The sequence below is a fragment of the Melanotaenia boesemani genome, chromosome 10, assembly GCF_017639745.1.
Source record: "Melanotaenia boesemani isolate fMelBoe1 chromosome 10, fMelBoe1.pri, whole genome shotgun sequence".
Taxonomy (NCBI): domain Eukaryota; kingdom Metazoa; phylum Chordata; class Actinopteri; order Atheriniformes; family Melanotaeniidae; genus Melanotaenia; species Melanotaenia boesemani.
In genome coordinates this window covers 25,998,383-26,015,612 of record NC_055691.1, presented here as the reverse complement: position 1 = coordinate 26,015,612, position 17,230 = coordinate 25,998,383, and the positions used below count along the sequence as shown (strand labels likewise).

The 17,230-nt window shown below is 38.9% G+C and overlaps 1 protein-coding gene across 1 annotated transcript; it reads left to right on the top strand.

Annotated features, from left to right (window-relative positions):
* Window positions 1-59: 59 nt before the first annotated feature.
* LOC121647766 (annexin A2-like) lies at window positions 60-4,133 on the top strand. The gene is made up of 13 exons (XM_041997442.1): window positions 60-176; window positions 794-851; window positions 949-1,042; window positions 1,459-1,553; window positions 1,643-1,756; window positions 1,892-1,982; window positions 2,170-2,249; window positions 2,346-2,405; window positions 2,730-2,823; window positions 2,924-3,019; window positions 3,189-3,247; window positions 3,509-3,631; window positions 3,713-4,133. The coding sequence occupies exons 2-13, from the start codon at window positions 804-806 to the stop codon at window positions 3,770-3,772; spliced, it is 1,014 nt and encodes a 337-aa protein (XP_041853376.1). The 5' UTR covers window positions 60-176; window positions 794-803; the 3' UTR covers window positions 3,773-4,133.
* The last annotated feature ends 13,097 nt before the right edge of the window (window positions 4,134-17,230 follow it).

Here is a 17,230-nt window from a genome sequence, read left to right as displayed (position 1 = left end):
GCCTGGTTTGAGCCTTGCATGGGATGGGGTGGAGTCATGACTGCGTGGAAAGGGGAGGGAGTTGGGTGGTGAAAGCTGAAGCCTTTTTCTACGTGATAAAAGTTCAACTTCCACACCCTTTTCATTTTACCATCACCAGGACAAATCTCTGCATCATATCAGCATCCACAACTTGGGTAAGTCTTGTGAAGTTGTACATTTTAAAACTGAAATGCTCCATTTGTATTTAAAATGACTTTAAACTGCACAAAGATTTCAGGAATTTTCCAGCTCATGACACATGACTCAGACTCAACTATTCACAAAGCTTACATTCAGTTTGTCTAAACAAGTTAAATTTTGTTCCTCCCTGTGTTTAAGCTCTTTTGTAATTTCTTTTTCCAGTTTGAGTTCTCATGTCAGTTTTCTTGTGTGCATGTGAAGGACTCAGTTGCCATAGCAGAATGAAGTACAGAAGCAATCTTTCCAGGGTGTGTCCCTTTAGTCATGCTGTAATGGATATGTGAGGCTCAGCAAGGATTTAAAAGAAGAGACCCTATTATTACTAGAAACTTCAGTGAATTTGAACATGGCATAGCATTCTAAACAAAATTTTTGATAAAAATCAATTTGCATTGAGTCATTTAAACCAAAAGCAACAATGAATACACATCATCTCTCTGCCTCTGGTCAAAAGACATTCCTCACTGGCTCAAATGATTATATCTTCAGTCTGAATAAACATGGCCTGGTTAAATTAAAGTCAGTGATGAGATTACTAGCAGATTTAAGTGCAAGATTCTGTCTCTTTCAGGACTCTCAAGATGGCTTTGATATCGGAGTTCCTTGGACAGCTATCTCTCAATATTTCGGTAATATTGTACTTTCCTATTTTTTCTTAATATGACTGGACACAATACCTACTGTATTTAGTAAAACTCAATATCAATGATATGCTTTGAAATGTAGGCAGATGAACCCAAGTACCCCAGTCTGTTACCTGCTTTGGACTTTGACCCTGACAGAGATGCTGCCAGAATTGAAACTGCTATCAAAACCAAAGGCAAGATGCATTCCTGTCTCTTTAAAGGAAAAATGTTGTTCCTGCACACTGATGAGTGGTATCTGTGAGTCAGCCTCTGGCTTAAAATGTTTTCAACCATGCTGGAAACTCCTCCATATCTGCTGTCTGGATCAGTCCTGGCCAGTGAAGCAGAGCTGTTGTCAGCAGTCTGTCCGCTGACTCTTAAACACCCCTCCATTTTGTTATTAAAGTGTTCTCAGTTTTGAAATTGTAAAAATAAGAGAGGATATCCGCAGGTCATGTGTTAAAAGAAGTTTTCTTTGTTCCAGGCAGTCTAAAAAGTGTTTATTCCCTTTCTATAAACGCACATCTGAGACATAGAATTATACACCCCTTGTAAATTGTATTTATGTTGAATGTTTTTCTCTTAATGTGTATAACTCTGCAAACTTCAGGCGTGGATGAACAGACCATCATTGATGTCCTAACAAAGCGGACTTATTCCCAGAGGAGAGAAATAGCTTTTGCATATGAAAGGAGAGCAAAGAAGGTACAACAGGCAAAAAGTCCACAAGTTTTTTAAAACCACATGGCAGTCATTAAAAAACAAATGGGGAATTAATAATGCTGTACTTGTAGGATATGATCTCAGCTCTGAAGGGAGCGCTGTCTGGCTCACTGGAAACGGTGATCCTTGGACTGATGAAGAGCACAGCCCAGTTTGATGCCACAGAGATCAGAGGATCTATCAAGGTAAAGGATTGGAATTTAATCAGGATTTAGTTGAAAGGTAGCACTGCCCTCTACTGGAAGACTAGTAGAATGTGTGTTTCTACAGAAGATTTGGTGCATAGCTGTGTGTATCTGTAAGATCTCTGTCTCTTTTAGGGCTTGGGAACAGATGAGGAAACTTTGATTGAGATTTTGTGCTCACGCAGCAATGATGAGCTGGTGGAAATCAAAAAAGTCTACAAAGAGTGTGAGTTCAAAACATCCCAGGCTTATATATGAAGAGCTAGAAATGGATTAAGTTCTACCCATGGTTGCTATGATTTCCATTCAACGAATTAAAATGGCTTAAGTAACTACAAATTAAATGGCTATGTGGTCATTGTTAATGTGTAGATGAAGCTTAATACCAAAAATAAATCTCTAACTTCTTACAGTGTTCAAGAAGGAATTGGAGAAAGATGTGTCTGGTGATACCTCTGGGAACTTTGCTAAGCTGCTCTTGGCTCTAGTGCAGGTGAGTTATGGCTGTGCCAATCTTTGTTTACTCATGTGTATATATAAGCAAAATTCCTGCTGAAACTGACGGGAGTCCTCTTTAATTTCTGTACAGACGAAGAGAGCTGAACCATCTGCTATTGTTGATTATGAGCAGATAGATGAAGATGCCAGAGTAAGTTGCCAGTTTCAATATCTTTTTCATAACATTTTTTATTAAACAAAATATATCAAATTTATTGCAAACAATGATTCCAATTGTTAATATTTTTATAATATTATATTGTAAAAGCTTCCTTAACACTGATACTAAAAAAAATTTTTGTTGTCTTTTTCCTATAAACAAACCCCTTTTACTCTGACTTATACAATGCAATGTTTGTTTGATGTTTAATTAAAGAAGCTGTTTAGATATTAATAATTCATTTATTCAACCAGCAAATACCACTTGAACACCACAAGCAATATAAAAGTGTTTTTTTTTTTTAATTACACTAAGGCTCTCTATGATGCCGGCGTGAAGATAAAAGGAACTGACGTGCCCACTTGGATCTCCATTATGTCTGAGAGAAGTGTCCCTCACCTGCAGAAAGGTATTGCACCCTGTTTTCCTGCAGAACTCTATAGATAAATACAAGTGTTGGTAATACAATTGCAAAATGTGCAACTCAAAGTAAAGTATTTTTCCTCTAGTGTTTCAGAAGTACAAGAGTTACAGCCCCTACGACATGCAGGAGAGCATTGTGAAGGAAGTTAAGGGAGACTTGCAAATGTCCTTCTTGGTGCTAGGTACCCTTAGCTTTTATTAATAAATAATATTAGTAATGGGTAACATTTTGAATGAACAATGAGACACGTATTCTTTTTATGAATGCCTTCCAAAACTATAAAAGGAAACAAGCTGTCGCATACAAGTTGTACAATTCTATATATTCATTCTGTTTTTCTATTTTTCCAGTTCAGTGCTTTGAAAACAAACAGTTGTTCTTCGCCAAAAGACTGAATGAAGCCATGAAGGTACTCACAGAGCTGTTCTTTCTTTTTTTCTTTTTCCTTTTTTTTTTTTTCCCTCTGTTGAAATGTGGCTATTTTGAGGGCTAGTCTTTTTTTCCAACGAATGTAAGAAGCAATTTTGCTTGTGAAAGTACAATTTTGCTGCAGGAATACAAAATCCAAAGTAGGCGAAAGTTATCTTACAACTGTCTTGCATCAGCTGCTGCAGTCAAGTATAAACCCTGTAAAACTTAATTGCTGACTTATACTTGTCTTTTATTTTAGAGTAAAGGAGCCAAAGAGAAGATAGTGACCAGGATTATTGTGTCACGTTGTGAAGTGGACCTGAAAAAGATCGCTTCTGAATACAAGAAGGCCTTTGGACAGTCACTGCAGCAGACTATTGCAGTAAGAGGCCAGTAACAAATTCACAGTAAAGTTTGTATTCTCATGCACCTCCAACCTGCTCTCTTACTTTTCTCTTCTCAGGAACATACCAAGGGAGACTACCAAAAGGCTCTACTCAGCCTCTGTGGACCAGAGGAGTAAAATTTAATCATTACCAAATAAATCTCACTCTCTACCACAAGAAAGTTTTACTAGGAATTTTGGTCTCATGCATGTCATCCTGGAGCAGTTTTCTGCAATGATAGCATGTTACTGGACATATGAGTGCAACATCAAAGGAATAAGTTTAATTTTTGTAATGCATGACAATAAGCATTACATTTTCTGTCTGTTACACCGTTCTTCTTCTTGCCTCCTTAGTATTGTCTTAGATGCTGTTCTTGTGAATAACCACCAGAGGGCGATAAAGTTTTATGCAAACATAAGCGCCTCAAATGTGATACCTGATTAAGAAACGCCGAGATTTTACAATTTAAAAAATAAAGGCATATTTGATCATAAATGGCATGTTTACAGTCTTTTAATAACCATTTTCTTAATTATTAGATGATTTAAAACAAGTTAAAATTATTAAAAACAGCTATTAGACCACATTTAATTTGCACAACTGATGAAATCCGTCTTGTGTGAATAAATAAAAACTGTTGAAATAGTTGTTTTTATACTTAAACCTTCAATTGCTAACATAAAGATTTATGACTATGAGAACAGGAGTTTGTGGCATATAAAATAAACAAGCCTCTTTCTACACTGTGCTATTCTATCAAGATGATTTAATCATTAGTGTGTTTTTCTGTGTTTGTTTGGTGCTAATATTTTAATTGAAAATGTTAATTTCACCCCCGGCAAAGATGATTTGCATACCACTAAACAAGCGTCTATACACCGTGTTTCTGCTGTTTAGTTTGTGGTCTCTCAGGATGAAATAACCACCACAGTGTTGTCAAGGCATTTCTACTGAAGTATAAGAAAAATATAGCCCCAAAAGACAGAGTCACAACTGCTGAGCACACTGATGAGGAAAGGATGGGAAGAAAAGTGCAATAATTTCATGTTGGAAAAAAGTGGTGTGCTGTAGCTCAGATTTGTTAGAGGATCGCCTCTCATTGTGAGCCTGATAAATAATGCTTCTGTCTAATATTTTCAATGGTTGAGTAGCTAAGGAGAGAAAGGGCTTCAAATTTTAACAAGGCATTAGATTTATGATCATTTTGTAATAATATTGATGAGAACATTAGCCCTTTGTGAGGGTTTGTGTTTATGGGCAATAAAAAAATAAAATATAGTTTAAAGTAAGATAAAACAGTATTTTGCAAAGCATAGAGGGAGATTTATGTCTGAATATGGTGACAGATTAATCTCTCCATCATAAAGAGAAAAGTACCACCATATTTTTCCCTTTTTTTATATGGATGTACAACATGCTGTTCTGCTCAAGGCCAGCCCGTAGGGACCTCCGGCAAACCCAAGGGGAACTCTCTTCTCAATTGAAACAACGCAATTTACTGTCCCAAACACTGGCACTTCATCATTCAGAGGACTTTAACCCCATGAATGTCAAACACAGAGCATGCTGGGAAGGAGATGGACTACCTCACATTACCATAACAACTACAGCCATATGACAATGACTCTGGCATCAAAAGAGGCAAAGAAATAAACCTTACAATCACCTAATCTTTCATTGAAAACAGTTTTGAATTCTTATATGTTTGGAAAAATCTGTACGAGAAGTTGAGGTTTTTAAAGATGCTGTTGGGGACCTAGTGGCCATTTCCACCTGCCAGGCAGCTGTATTTTGAGGTTTTTAAAGGTTGTAGGAATCCTTCTCTGTGTTCAGATGCTTGCCCCAGTTAGAGTGAATTTGTAAAAAGCTCCACCTCACCCTCACCTCTAAGGAAAAAGAGCCTAGGCAGAGCTCAAGGCTTGCAGCAGCATTAAAGTTTCACAGAACAGCTGTATAGCTGCTGCTGCCCCGCCAGACATACCAACTGCACGTTGGGAAGGTATTAGTTTGTGCTTTTTATTAATTCATTGCATTGAACAAAACTTGCAACATGAAGAACCAACAGCTTCTTAATGTTTCCTTTCACTCCTCTCCTTGACACATGTGAACCTGGCTCAGTATTTTTGTACAGAGCACCAAAGGGTGTTTAATTATAGAGTAGAAGGCCACTAGGGTTTGCTTTTAATTGTATGCTGCATCTCTGTGTATTTGTGTGCATGTGTGTGTATGTGTTTGCCTGCAGCTTCATAGGTCGCAGGCATACTCTAAATGAGAACTCCTACAGGCTAAGCTGGAAGACCCACTCCCTCAACACATCTACAGAGCCGAGAGAGCCAGAGTTTGATTAATATTTTCTTAATTATCATTATTTAATTCAGCAAAACCACAGCTTCTTCATTGAAAGCGTGGCCTTTGTCTCTGTGATGCAGAATATCCTGGCTCATTAAGGGCACAGAGAGATCCTGTATATGGTAAATAAGAGGCTGTGTCTTATGCTGCTGCCCCAGGGAGAGTTGGCACCACACTGAAGGACATCTCCTTCTGAAGAACGGCACTCTGCTAATGTTTCTCTGCTCAGACCGTAAAGCCGGATCCTCTGCCTCTGGCATTGTCAGGCCCGCTTCCTTTTATGAGGCTCAAACTGAGACAACAGCACAGGCAGATGGGCGCTGTGCAGTCATCATGCCATCAGGTTGCCTCCTTTGTACAGTAGACTGGTGATTGAAACAACATGAGAGAGCGGAATAAGGCCTGTCTCCTCTTGGGTTTTGGTTTCAGTCAGTCCATCTACAGAAAAAAAAGACATATAGAGAAGTTTATAAAAGAGCTTTATGTACAAGGAGTACAACTGATGTCTTTGAAGAGTTCAGCTTCTGTCATCTGGAAATGCCAAAAGGATTCTCAACAAGGTTGTACTTGAAGCACGTTCTACATACTGCTTCAGTACTTCCTTTTTAATACACACAAGGTGCAGTTTGCACCTGCTGAAATCATGCTTTGTATTAATTGTGCATTAAATCAGTGGTGACCTTTTATGAAAAAGCTTGCCTCCGGTCATAACTAGACTTTTTACATTTTGTAGTTTATCAGATCAGCCGTGTTTGATGCACAGAGCTGGATGGGATGCTGAGTTTTCTCTTTGCTTGGAGCTTTCTCTTTATTGCCTTGTGCTGAAAGGATGAGAATACCCTGCGGCTGGTTAACCTACATGCTATATATCTTTATCCCCCCCATATATCTATGTCTTCCCTCCTTCAGCTGGCCCACAGAGACGTCTCTCATACCCCGTGCCTATTCTAGAACTTGCCGACCTGCAAAACACTGCCAAGATGCTGCATGAGATTACTGTGATCCCCTAGTTTTGATCAACTGGTAAAGGCACATTTTCTATTTTATACAATGTTAGCATACAGGACCCTCTTGTGAATAATGTGTGTGCGGATTTATCTTTAGATAAGCCTGTGTGGCCTCAAGCCAGAAGCACTAATGATAATTTTCGGTGAAGTGGTTGTAATCATCTGGCCCCGACTTCAGCATCTCAGTTGTTTGCACATGCCACCGGATCAGTTTGGGTGTGTGTACTTTGCAGCGATGATGATAGTATACCAAGAATTGCAAGAGGGAGGACAGTCTTTATCAGGGTGGCATATTAATGTTTATTTACATCATGGCTAATAAGATGTGTGCTCTGCAGCTTGGTGAGACAGAATGATGGTGGGTAATTAAACTGCTTTGCTTTAGATTCATCCATTATCCATACTCAAGCCTGCATACATAATGTAATATTGTTAAATAAGGTCTATTGCAGCAGTGAATGAGGTGACCAGTCTGAGGTGTTTGGTGTAAATCAATGCGGAGTGTCACTGCAGACAAAATGTATAGAGATCGGTGTGATAAATTTGGGAATTGTCAAATATCTATTCAGTGGCGAGTGAGCTATGACCCTTTACATAACGCAGTTTTGCAAGAACACAAACACACTGACAAGACTAATTTGTGTTTCAGTATTTGGCTTTCAACTTCTAACCTGCTGGAGGTTTGGGATCCACTGAGGGGGGCACTAATCCATATTGTCATGATGCTTAATCCCATCCACTAAAGGCACGGCCTGTCTTCGATGTCCTTGTCCGACTGGCCACTGGACCCTTGCAGACACACACACACACACACATACAAGCATGCACAGCCCCACCTTCATGCACGAGATTGAAATCAGCCAGGCAGACACTCAAGCATGAACCAAATGTCAGCGGCAAGCCACAGGGAGAGAAGAGGAGCCCATGTTAATTATTACAGAGAGAAATCATACAATTTCACCTGCAAAACACGCCACCCAGGATATCTGTGGATCATGAAGTCATTTTCTCTTTTTCCCCATAGGGATACCAAGAGGAGACACAATTTCAGTGAGTATGTCTATAAAAGCAGTGATTAACTTTCTGATCAGTGTTGTTTTTTTTCCCTCCCTTTCTTTTTTTGTCTGCAGGGTTTTTGCTTATCACATTATTAAATTGTATTGTGTGTGTAATAAAGTGAATTATAATGACATACAGAAAGTGGAGTAAATCCATTCGAAGATCAGCAAGTTAGAGAAAACTGCAGATTTCTTTTGTTCTTCTGAATGTCATGGAATTACAGATATTGTTTGAAGCCTGACTGTGAAGCTCTGACAGGAGAAATGCAAAGTTTTGGAAAGGTGTCTACAAAACTCTTCCCTTTGCACCGCTGCTCTTTCGTTTGATTTTGAACATGCAGAGGGGAGGGGGCGAAAAAAAGCCTACCTCCTCAGCTTCTTCTGACAACACGCTTCCCATGTGAGACTTAACCTTTGGAGATTTCCTGTTCTCTCTGATCATTCACTGTTTGGTTCATGTTAATTAACCCTGGGGCACTGCAGAGAGTTACAGGCTTTGAAGAGCAAGAAAAACAGCAATAAAGAGGTAAAAGGAAAAAAGATTTTGTTGTTTTCTATTTCTTTATTGCGATTAATTTATGTTTCCATGTGATAGTCTTGATGGTGCCAGTGAGGATAATGAGTGGAATGGGTGTTGGAACCCATATTATATAGTTTGTCTTTGTGTTTGTGTCCCTGTCACCAGTTGCTCCTCAAACTGTGAAGAAGTTGGCCCAAGCAGCCTGACCTCCCTCAGGTGGCCATGGAAATGGAAATCAGTTCAAAAATAGAACACAAGATGGTTTTCATAGCCTTCAGCTTCCCCTGAAAAAGAAGAAGGATTTTTGTCTGTTTCTTTTTATTCTTTTTGGCTCCTGGCGTAAATGGTCTTTTTTGCATTTGTGTGAAACACACAAAGCACATTTCTTGGTGAAAAGTGCCACTGGTGGCAGGCAAAGCAATATTGCCTGAGCCCAAAGAATATGCTGTGCATGTGAAATTATTTTGTTAACCATTTCACTTCTGTTTCTCAGCTCAACTGGTTAGCAAGCATTTACACTGTAGAGCAACCAAGTTTGAACCCGTAGCTGACCTGCATGTCGTTTGTAATATACCAACTGTATGTACAGCTAAAAGTACATGATCCGACACAGTCTGCCAACATACATTACATTTACTCTGTTATCTTGAACTTCCAAAGGCATATTTTTCTGCCTTTCAAAAGCATCATTTCTCAAAGCAGCAATGGGTTGACATCCACTACTCCAAAAACAGTGGAAATATTCATGAGGAAATCTGCTGGATGAGCTGCAGCACAACCAGAGGCTTTATTCGCCAGGTTTTCAGGGCAAATCTGTTCCTGTGCTTCTATCTGACGCTTGTCTAAAGCACATAAAGACAAAGACAGGAAGTATGATTAACCATGGAGAATAGAAGTACAGCGTTCCCTCCAGGATAAGTCTTGAGGTGGGACTGATCAAAGCTATGCCCAGAGACAGAAGGAGACTGAACCAGCACTTTTTCAATGGCCATCTCTGCCTTAAGACAGGGGAGTGTATTGGGGAGGGGGTGCACATACTTGCCTTTCAACATCTTTGCACGAAAGTTATTCTTGTTCAACAATAAACCTATTGCTAACTACAACTATGAACGTGGTTTGCACATAAACCAGTTCAAATTTATATTAACTCATATTTATATTTAATTAATTATGATGTTTGTATGTCTTAAAGCAATATTTAGAAAACCCACAAACCTTCTTTGGCCTTTTATTTAAATTGATATAAGCTGCCTTTTATAGTTCAGTAGTGTATCCTTATAGATTTTATAATTTCAACATCACTGATGCTGGTTACATCCATTGCTGATGGAGACTCAGAAATGTTCCATATATTCCAACTTTACTAGCTGCTTTCATTTGAAGGGTGCCCCTTTTAGTCAAGAAGAAAGGTGTATTCAGTTGGCCTGGGGGTTTGTGACTGGAAGTAGACTCTGGCTTATGATGGACAGTGTGATGAGATGCTTTCATTATAGCTGGTTTTAAGAAGAGCAGGTCTCTGTGAGACTGCTTATATCAAAGACATGGCTTTGATATGTGGCCCTCAAACACTTATAGCTCTTGTAATGACATATGCCTGCTGCTTTGGGTTTTCATTGTTTTTCTTTGATGGAAGTTTCTCTGCCATCATCATCAATATTTGATTTTTCTTTCCGCAAAGCCAGCATTTCCCTTTATACCACCTCATGCATGTCCAGGAGTTATATCTGTAACCTGTCCTGTTTTTCTTACAGTATCTTTTTTTAACGTGCAGAAAACTGAAAATAAAATGTGAAATAAATGTAGTAATGTGATCATTTTTGTTCATTTACAATCTGAAGGTACATTTTCCTCCAGTAAGAGCTGAACATACACACTGTTTATTAAAACATTGTTAACATTTTGCAATTGCCAGACAACCGTCAATATGCGTATTCATAAAAGCGCAATTTTGAATATCTGCCTTGGCCTGTAAACCTCTAAACTAGGAGACTAAATATATACTTACATTTTATTTCAAAGAGAAAAAATCCTTTCTGGCAAAAAGAATGGCTAAGAAGAACTTTACTCAAGGATAGGAAGCACATCATTAAAATAGGGGAGAAATATTAAAAAGGGGGAATATGAAAGCATGATGATCTACGCGCCTTTGGCTACTCTGACTGGCTTCAAAAACATTTTGAGATCTTTCCCTCCCTTAGACCTGCACTCTCCCTTGTTATTTGACTTTATGTGCTGGCTTCACACTGATTTGTGTAGCTTTGGAGTTTTCCCACTAAATAATCAATCACACAGAGTGCCATAAAGGCGAAAAGATTCCTACGAAAAAGCAGTTTTTTTTTTTTTATTTATTATTTTTTTATTACTGCATACAGCACAAACACAAGAGTGTAACCAAGAGTGAAGGGCACCAGTGCTGTGGTCCCTTCATGTCAGCTTGACACCTCAGATTTAATCAAAGTCCTCAAGTCTATGTGTCTTCAAACATCCCCAGAATGTGGCCTGGTTTGCCTAATTATAAAACACAGAAAAAGGAATGCTGAGGGAGTTGCCTTTATAAAAGTGTAGGTATGAAGTAATTACCTGTTTTTGCTGCCCTCTGTTTTTTGTCTCTCATCATCTGTGACATGGACGGGTACAGTGCTGTCAACTCAGACCAAAAGACGAGCCACGAGTAGCGGGACATTAACACATTACTCCTGCTCCCTCATGGATAATGGAACAAGGTTTGCATTTGAATGATAAACAAAATGACTTGGAGACACTAGCAAGATCACTCACACCTGCCCCCTCCCTGCCTCCCCACTCTGCTCCCATTCAAAGCTGAGTACCTATTATGCAAAATAAGGATTTTGGAACTCATCTGTGTATCTTGCAGGCATGTAAGACAATTATGAGTCAGTAAAAGTAACTACACCTTGCTAATATTATGCAGTGTTGTGTTCACTGTCCTTTTATCAGCGCACAGTTACTTTCATCTGCAAAGTTCTTCACTGAATCCTGTGTTCTTCAGATTAGCATACACTTGTAAGTAAGACCCCTAATCAGAAACAACAAAGCACGGTGGCCTCAGTGTGACCAGGGTGTTAAATAATTCTGGACCTTATCAAAACAATCAAATCAAATAAGAGTAAATTAGATATTGATGTGCCAAAGTATACAAAGTAAATATATATTCATTTTTTGCGTGGAAAGAATATGCAGCAGCACATAGCTGCAGCTCTGTTTATTTTCATTTATGAAGACTTTCAATTCAAAACAAACTCAAGTTATTTTAAGTTTATTTTGCTGCCAATAAACACCTGGAGGGAATGTTGTTCTGCAGTGCCGCTCTGACTAAAAAAGGTATTTCAAGTCTCCTGAAATCTGCAGCGGTGCTGCTCACATAGCGCTACCATGCTTGAAGAGTGACTCCTCAGAACTAAGTCTAAAAAGAGAGCATTGAATATATATTGGTTAACATCCTTAAACAGCAGCTACAATTAATGTGTGAAGTTGTGCTTGCATTCCACTTTGTAGCACACACCTGCCAATCACCATGTTTGTAGAGCTAGATCAGAGCGTTTGTTTTCCTATTGTATTCAGCTATGTATTTATTTCCACTTGTATAAAAAAGATTGTATTTACTGGTCTTTTGAAGATGAGGCGGCTCTGCACATGCTGTGCAAAGACCTGCAAATTGCACAGAGGAAAAGAAGCCGGAAAGGGGAACGAAGGGTTGGAAAAGCAAACTGTGTCTTCGGTGTGGCGTGTGTGCACTTCAAGCAAGTATTCTTATGTTTTAGTTTCATATATTTGTTAATAATGTTTCCACTGTGCCTTCATAGTTTACCACTTATCTAAAAATAAATAAATAAAACATGGAACATATACTATCCTCTTAGATCTAACAATTAAAACATGAAACACAAATGGTGAAGATTAAATTATAGACAGGAAAATTAGTCCCGTTTTCATATTCAACCAGTTGAGAGTCACTAAAATCTTATCAAGTGCTCTTGTCTAATTGACTTTCAGCATCTGTTTACTCTGCATGTCTAAAGTAGCCTTTGGTGTGTCGCTGGTTCTACAGGGAGTCTGCAGCTTAGGCTTCACAGTTCTCCAGTGGTTAGTGCGCACCCAGAGAGGTGCCAATCCAGACATCTCACCACCTTTCTGAGGCAGAGCCCAGAAGGCACAGGCAGACACAAGTCCCTGGTTAGGACACTGCTGCTGTCTTTTATCAATGTTGACCAGCCAGACTCCTTGTGGCTCTTGCACAACTGCGTCTGGGAACCTCTCTAATCCCTCGTCTTTGTCATCTCAGGTCAGTAGACGTACTACATTTACACCTTGAGAATTATGACAAGGAAAACAGGCTGGAGGTGTATAGTATCTTTCTTGTGGATAAGTTCAAACTTTGCTTCTCCTGAGATGCAAAGAAACAGCTTTCATCTTCTGGGACCCTCAAAGCAGACAACCTAAAGTCTGGTTTCTTAAAATCATCCTGATTCTATATAATCTAAGCTGACATAATTACTTATGACCAAGCAGCATCAGGGAGGTGAGGATTAAAAAGATAAAGCATAGGCTTTTACGTATAGGCCACTTTGCTAATTAGGTGGATTAAAATGTGCTTTGTGAATGGAATTAATTTGCAACTGAATGGCAGTTAGCAGGCAAATGTGTCTAGCAGATGACACAAACCCCTGAGGGTATTCCATGGTTAGTTTGCTACAATTTAGAAATTACACAACTCGTTTACTAAATAACAAGCTCATTTTTCCCTGAACTGTATTCTTTAGTGCCTCTCTGTCAGTTGACTTTCAGATGTGTTGAAAATAGGTTAGACTTTTCCACTGAATGGAGCCTCCTGGTAGCATCACTCACTGCAGTAATAGATAGCCATTTATAATTCATGAGATGGCTAGTCCCCCAAGTTAATTTTGCCCAAGGCACTGTTTATTTCTGCTTTGTACTTTGTTTAAAGTCAGTTGTTGACAACTCTTGTACATGTCAAACTATCACCGCTAATAATTGCTTAAGGAGATAGAACTTTTGCAAATGTTGGTTCCACCAGAGGTATATTCGCCTCACCCTATGCAGAACTTCTTCAGATGAATTTTTGATTCATCTCCTTCTCGCTCTTGACAAAAAGTCCTCTGTAATTCAAAGCAATAGCTGTAAGAGAAATTATAAAAAAGAATAATGTAGTAAGCACTTCATAACATCCTAGTTTTCTTGTGAAATAGGAAACGTCTCTCTTTCTCTCTCTCCTCTTCCACCACCCCCGCCTCTTTCTTGCTCCATCTCTGACTTATCTTCTTATTTTCTCATATTGACCAAAGAAGGACTGAGCTGCTAGATGATAACTGTCACACACTGAGGAGTGACAGAATCTATTGTGGGAGAGTAAGGGCCTTGGGCACTACCTCTCTGGGTCAGCCTGTACCTCTCACTGTGCAGATAGCAACATTCTCTCAATCCAAGCAGTCACTTGATTAGTGCCAATTATCCGGGCTGTCACTTTCCCTGGTGAAGGTGGCCCAGGATGCACCCCGTCCCCCACACTTCCCGTCTAGAGCGGACGTGCGCTAAAAGTCTGCGCTCATAGCTGCAGGCTGTGGGAATGATTTTGAATTCAGAGACGGGGGAAATAAAAGAAACGAGGGAAGCAAGTTTTGAGTTTGACAGTGTGATAGCATTGACTTCCGAGACAGTTACAAGGGGAGTGTCATTTCTCTCACAAAGACGTCTCCCAAGGGCTGCACCGTCTTCCATCAGTCAGTCAGTCAGTCACCAGCTTAATATTCAGCTGTACACTGTCTACAGGACCCAACTGGGTTACATTCACTAAGGTATACAAAATTCACTTGTGAGTATGTTGGTTTTTAGTCTAAACCAAATGTACTAACTTTAACAGAAATGTAGGTAATAATGGTTATTTTGTCAATACTTACACACACAAACACATACATACATATATGTGTATATATATATATATATATATATATATATATATATATACACATATACATATATATGTATTGTGGCACTCTGGTTTGTCTTCTGTACCACCTTTTGAAGTGAGACACACAAGGTTTAAGAAGAAATACAAAAATGTACACAATCACACGGTCAGAAAACTTTATTGCTTTCAGTGTCTCTGGCTTCAATTTGACTAATTAAGCCTTTTCTACAGCATCACAGTGATGCTGCATTAATTATTCGGAAGCCCTCACTCAAGTCTGTTAAACCTAACATTGCTAAATCATGCATTTTATCAAATGTATTCTTTTAAAAATATAATGAAATGATTCTCTAATGTAAAATAATTTATATACATATAATATATATATATATATATATATATGTGTGTGTGTGTGTGTGTGTGTGTGTGTGTGTGTGTATGTGTGTGTGTGTGTGTGTGTGTGTGTGTGTGTGTGTGTGTGTGTGTGTGTGTGTGTGTGTGTGTGTGTGTGTACATAAATCTCCCTTTTCAGCTTCTTGCAGTCAAGACATTTTTTAAAATGACTGCATCATTTTTTATGATTCCAAAAACACAATCATACTCTTCTTTAAACAGCAGTGCTGTGTATTTACTGATCCACTTCTTTCCACTTTCATGTTGTTACTGTGTCTCTTGTAACTTCTCAGCACTCTGCAGCAGAGAAGCGAGACACATAGCTCTTCTAAACAGCAGAGGTTATCCTCAGTGTGGATGTCTGCAGGGGAGTAAACACCACTGGAGTGCGAGTGAATATTTTGTAGGAGAGGACATTAATTATTCATGCCTGCTTCATTGTGTATGATGATGTGTCAGGATGTTTGCCAATAAACAGCAAAATTCCTTGTAGGATTAATCCAATATGAAAAGTTGTTGAGCTAGTTCCTCTCAGTATGAAAAAGTCTGACAAATGCAGTATTTTGGAGAGCTGGTGCTACTACTTATTTAGGTAAATATCAATATTGTATCATAAGACCATATCTTCTCTGCTTTGAATAAACAATACAATCAAAAGAGTGCTTTAATTCTGGACTGTGAGACTGACACTAACATAAGGATTAAAGGACACGCGAAACCACAGCTACAAAGCTGTGTAATCAAATAGTTTGAAAGCAGGAAAGTAAACTGGGTCAGTGTGGTGCTGGAATTTTTCTGGATTGGCAGAAATGTACCCACAGAAGAAACATAAAACACGCTGCACCTTCTCTGTTCAAATAGAGGTTCTCACTAATGTGGCCCCGGTGATCTGACTCGTCATTGGCTCAGTGCAGAGTGATGAGCTTGGTGTGTCTTCGGGTGGATGAGGGGTGGGGAGGTAAGAGGTTAGAAGGGGGAACTTCTGCTCTCTTTCATGGTATCGGTGCCCCCACCACTGTCTCTCTGTGCAGCTCCAGGGAATACATCACCAAACTGGCAGGACAGCAGGCCGGCATGGGCGTTATAATTGCCATCTCCTCCTACAGCATATTGTGCACTGTGGAGCACGGTGATTAAATCAAAAACTCCTCTGCATCCCAGCTCTGTACCTTGCAGGCAAAACAGCCGGCTCCTCTGGGACGGGGTCATCATGTCCCCTCTGTCTTCTGTGATCTTTGCAAAAAAGGGAAGGGGGTGCACACTTTTCACTAATATCTACTGTTGGTGAAAACACATTGTAATGGGTGTTAAGATGAGATTCATTTATTGATTTTCTTATGTAAACTTGCACATTAAAATGTGGATAAATATGCTATAACACTACAGATAAATAAGGAGGGAAAATTAACATCAGTATGAAACTTCCCCAGCTGATTGCTTACAATATCACAATTGTTTTTTCTAGAAAGTTAAGTTTACGTATATAGTCTGAGCATATTTTGATACTATCTAGTATCAAAATATGCACCGATTTGCATAGATTTCTAAAAAAAAAAAATTCTAATTAGTGTACAAAGAAATCAGGCTATGATTATTATGTGAACAACCCCCATGTCAAAACTGCCATGATATATGTTGTAGTACTGTATATATGTTTTAGTCCTACTAAAGTAGAGGTCTGTGGCCCAGCATAAGGAAGGAAAAAACTTTTGTATGATCTGTATGATATGATCTGTAAAATTTAGTAGTTTGTTATTCTAAATCTATATTAAGTGTGGATGAAACATTTAGTGATAGATCAACACAAAGCAGTTAATTGTGTTACATTCTAGCAAATCAAACCCACAACTTCCCAAACTTAGAAAGAAAAATTCTTATTTTTTTATTATTATAAATTAGATGTTAACTGCTCAGACACTCCTAGGTTGAGCACACCGTCTTTAACCATTATAATCCTGGTTTAAATGTGTCTTTTAAATTACAGATAATTCACCTGAAGCCATAAAGAAAATTAGACCCAGGTTTTACACAGAGTTATCGTCCTTGGACAACCTGCACATAGACACAGAACAGACCATTATCACTTGGGTTAATGGCTTTGTTAATTTGAAGACATTAACAACTGCTCAGCTGTCCCCAATGAACATGTCACACAAGGCAGGCCTTGTATTGTTAAATGGGTTGCTAAGTAGATTGATTCCTTAGCTACAAAACACAGCAGTGATGTTGCCAAACAGGTTAATTAAACATTTACACACAAACGCCCAACAATCTATTGTACTCTTCTAATTTATGGCATCAATATGCACTTTCATCAT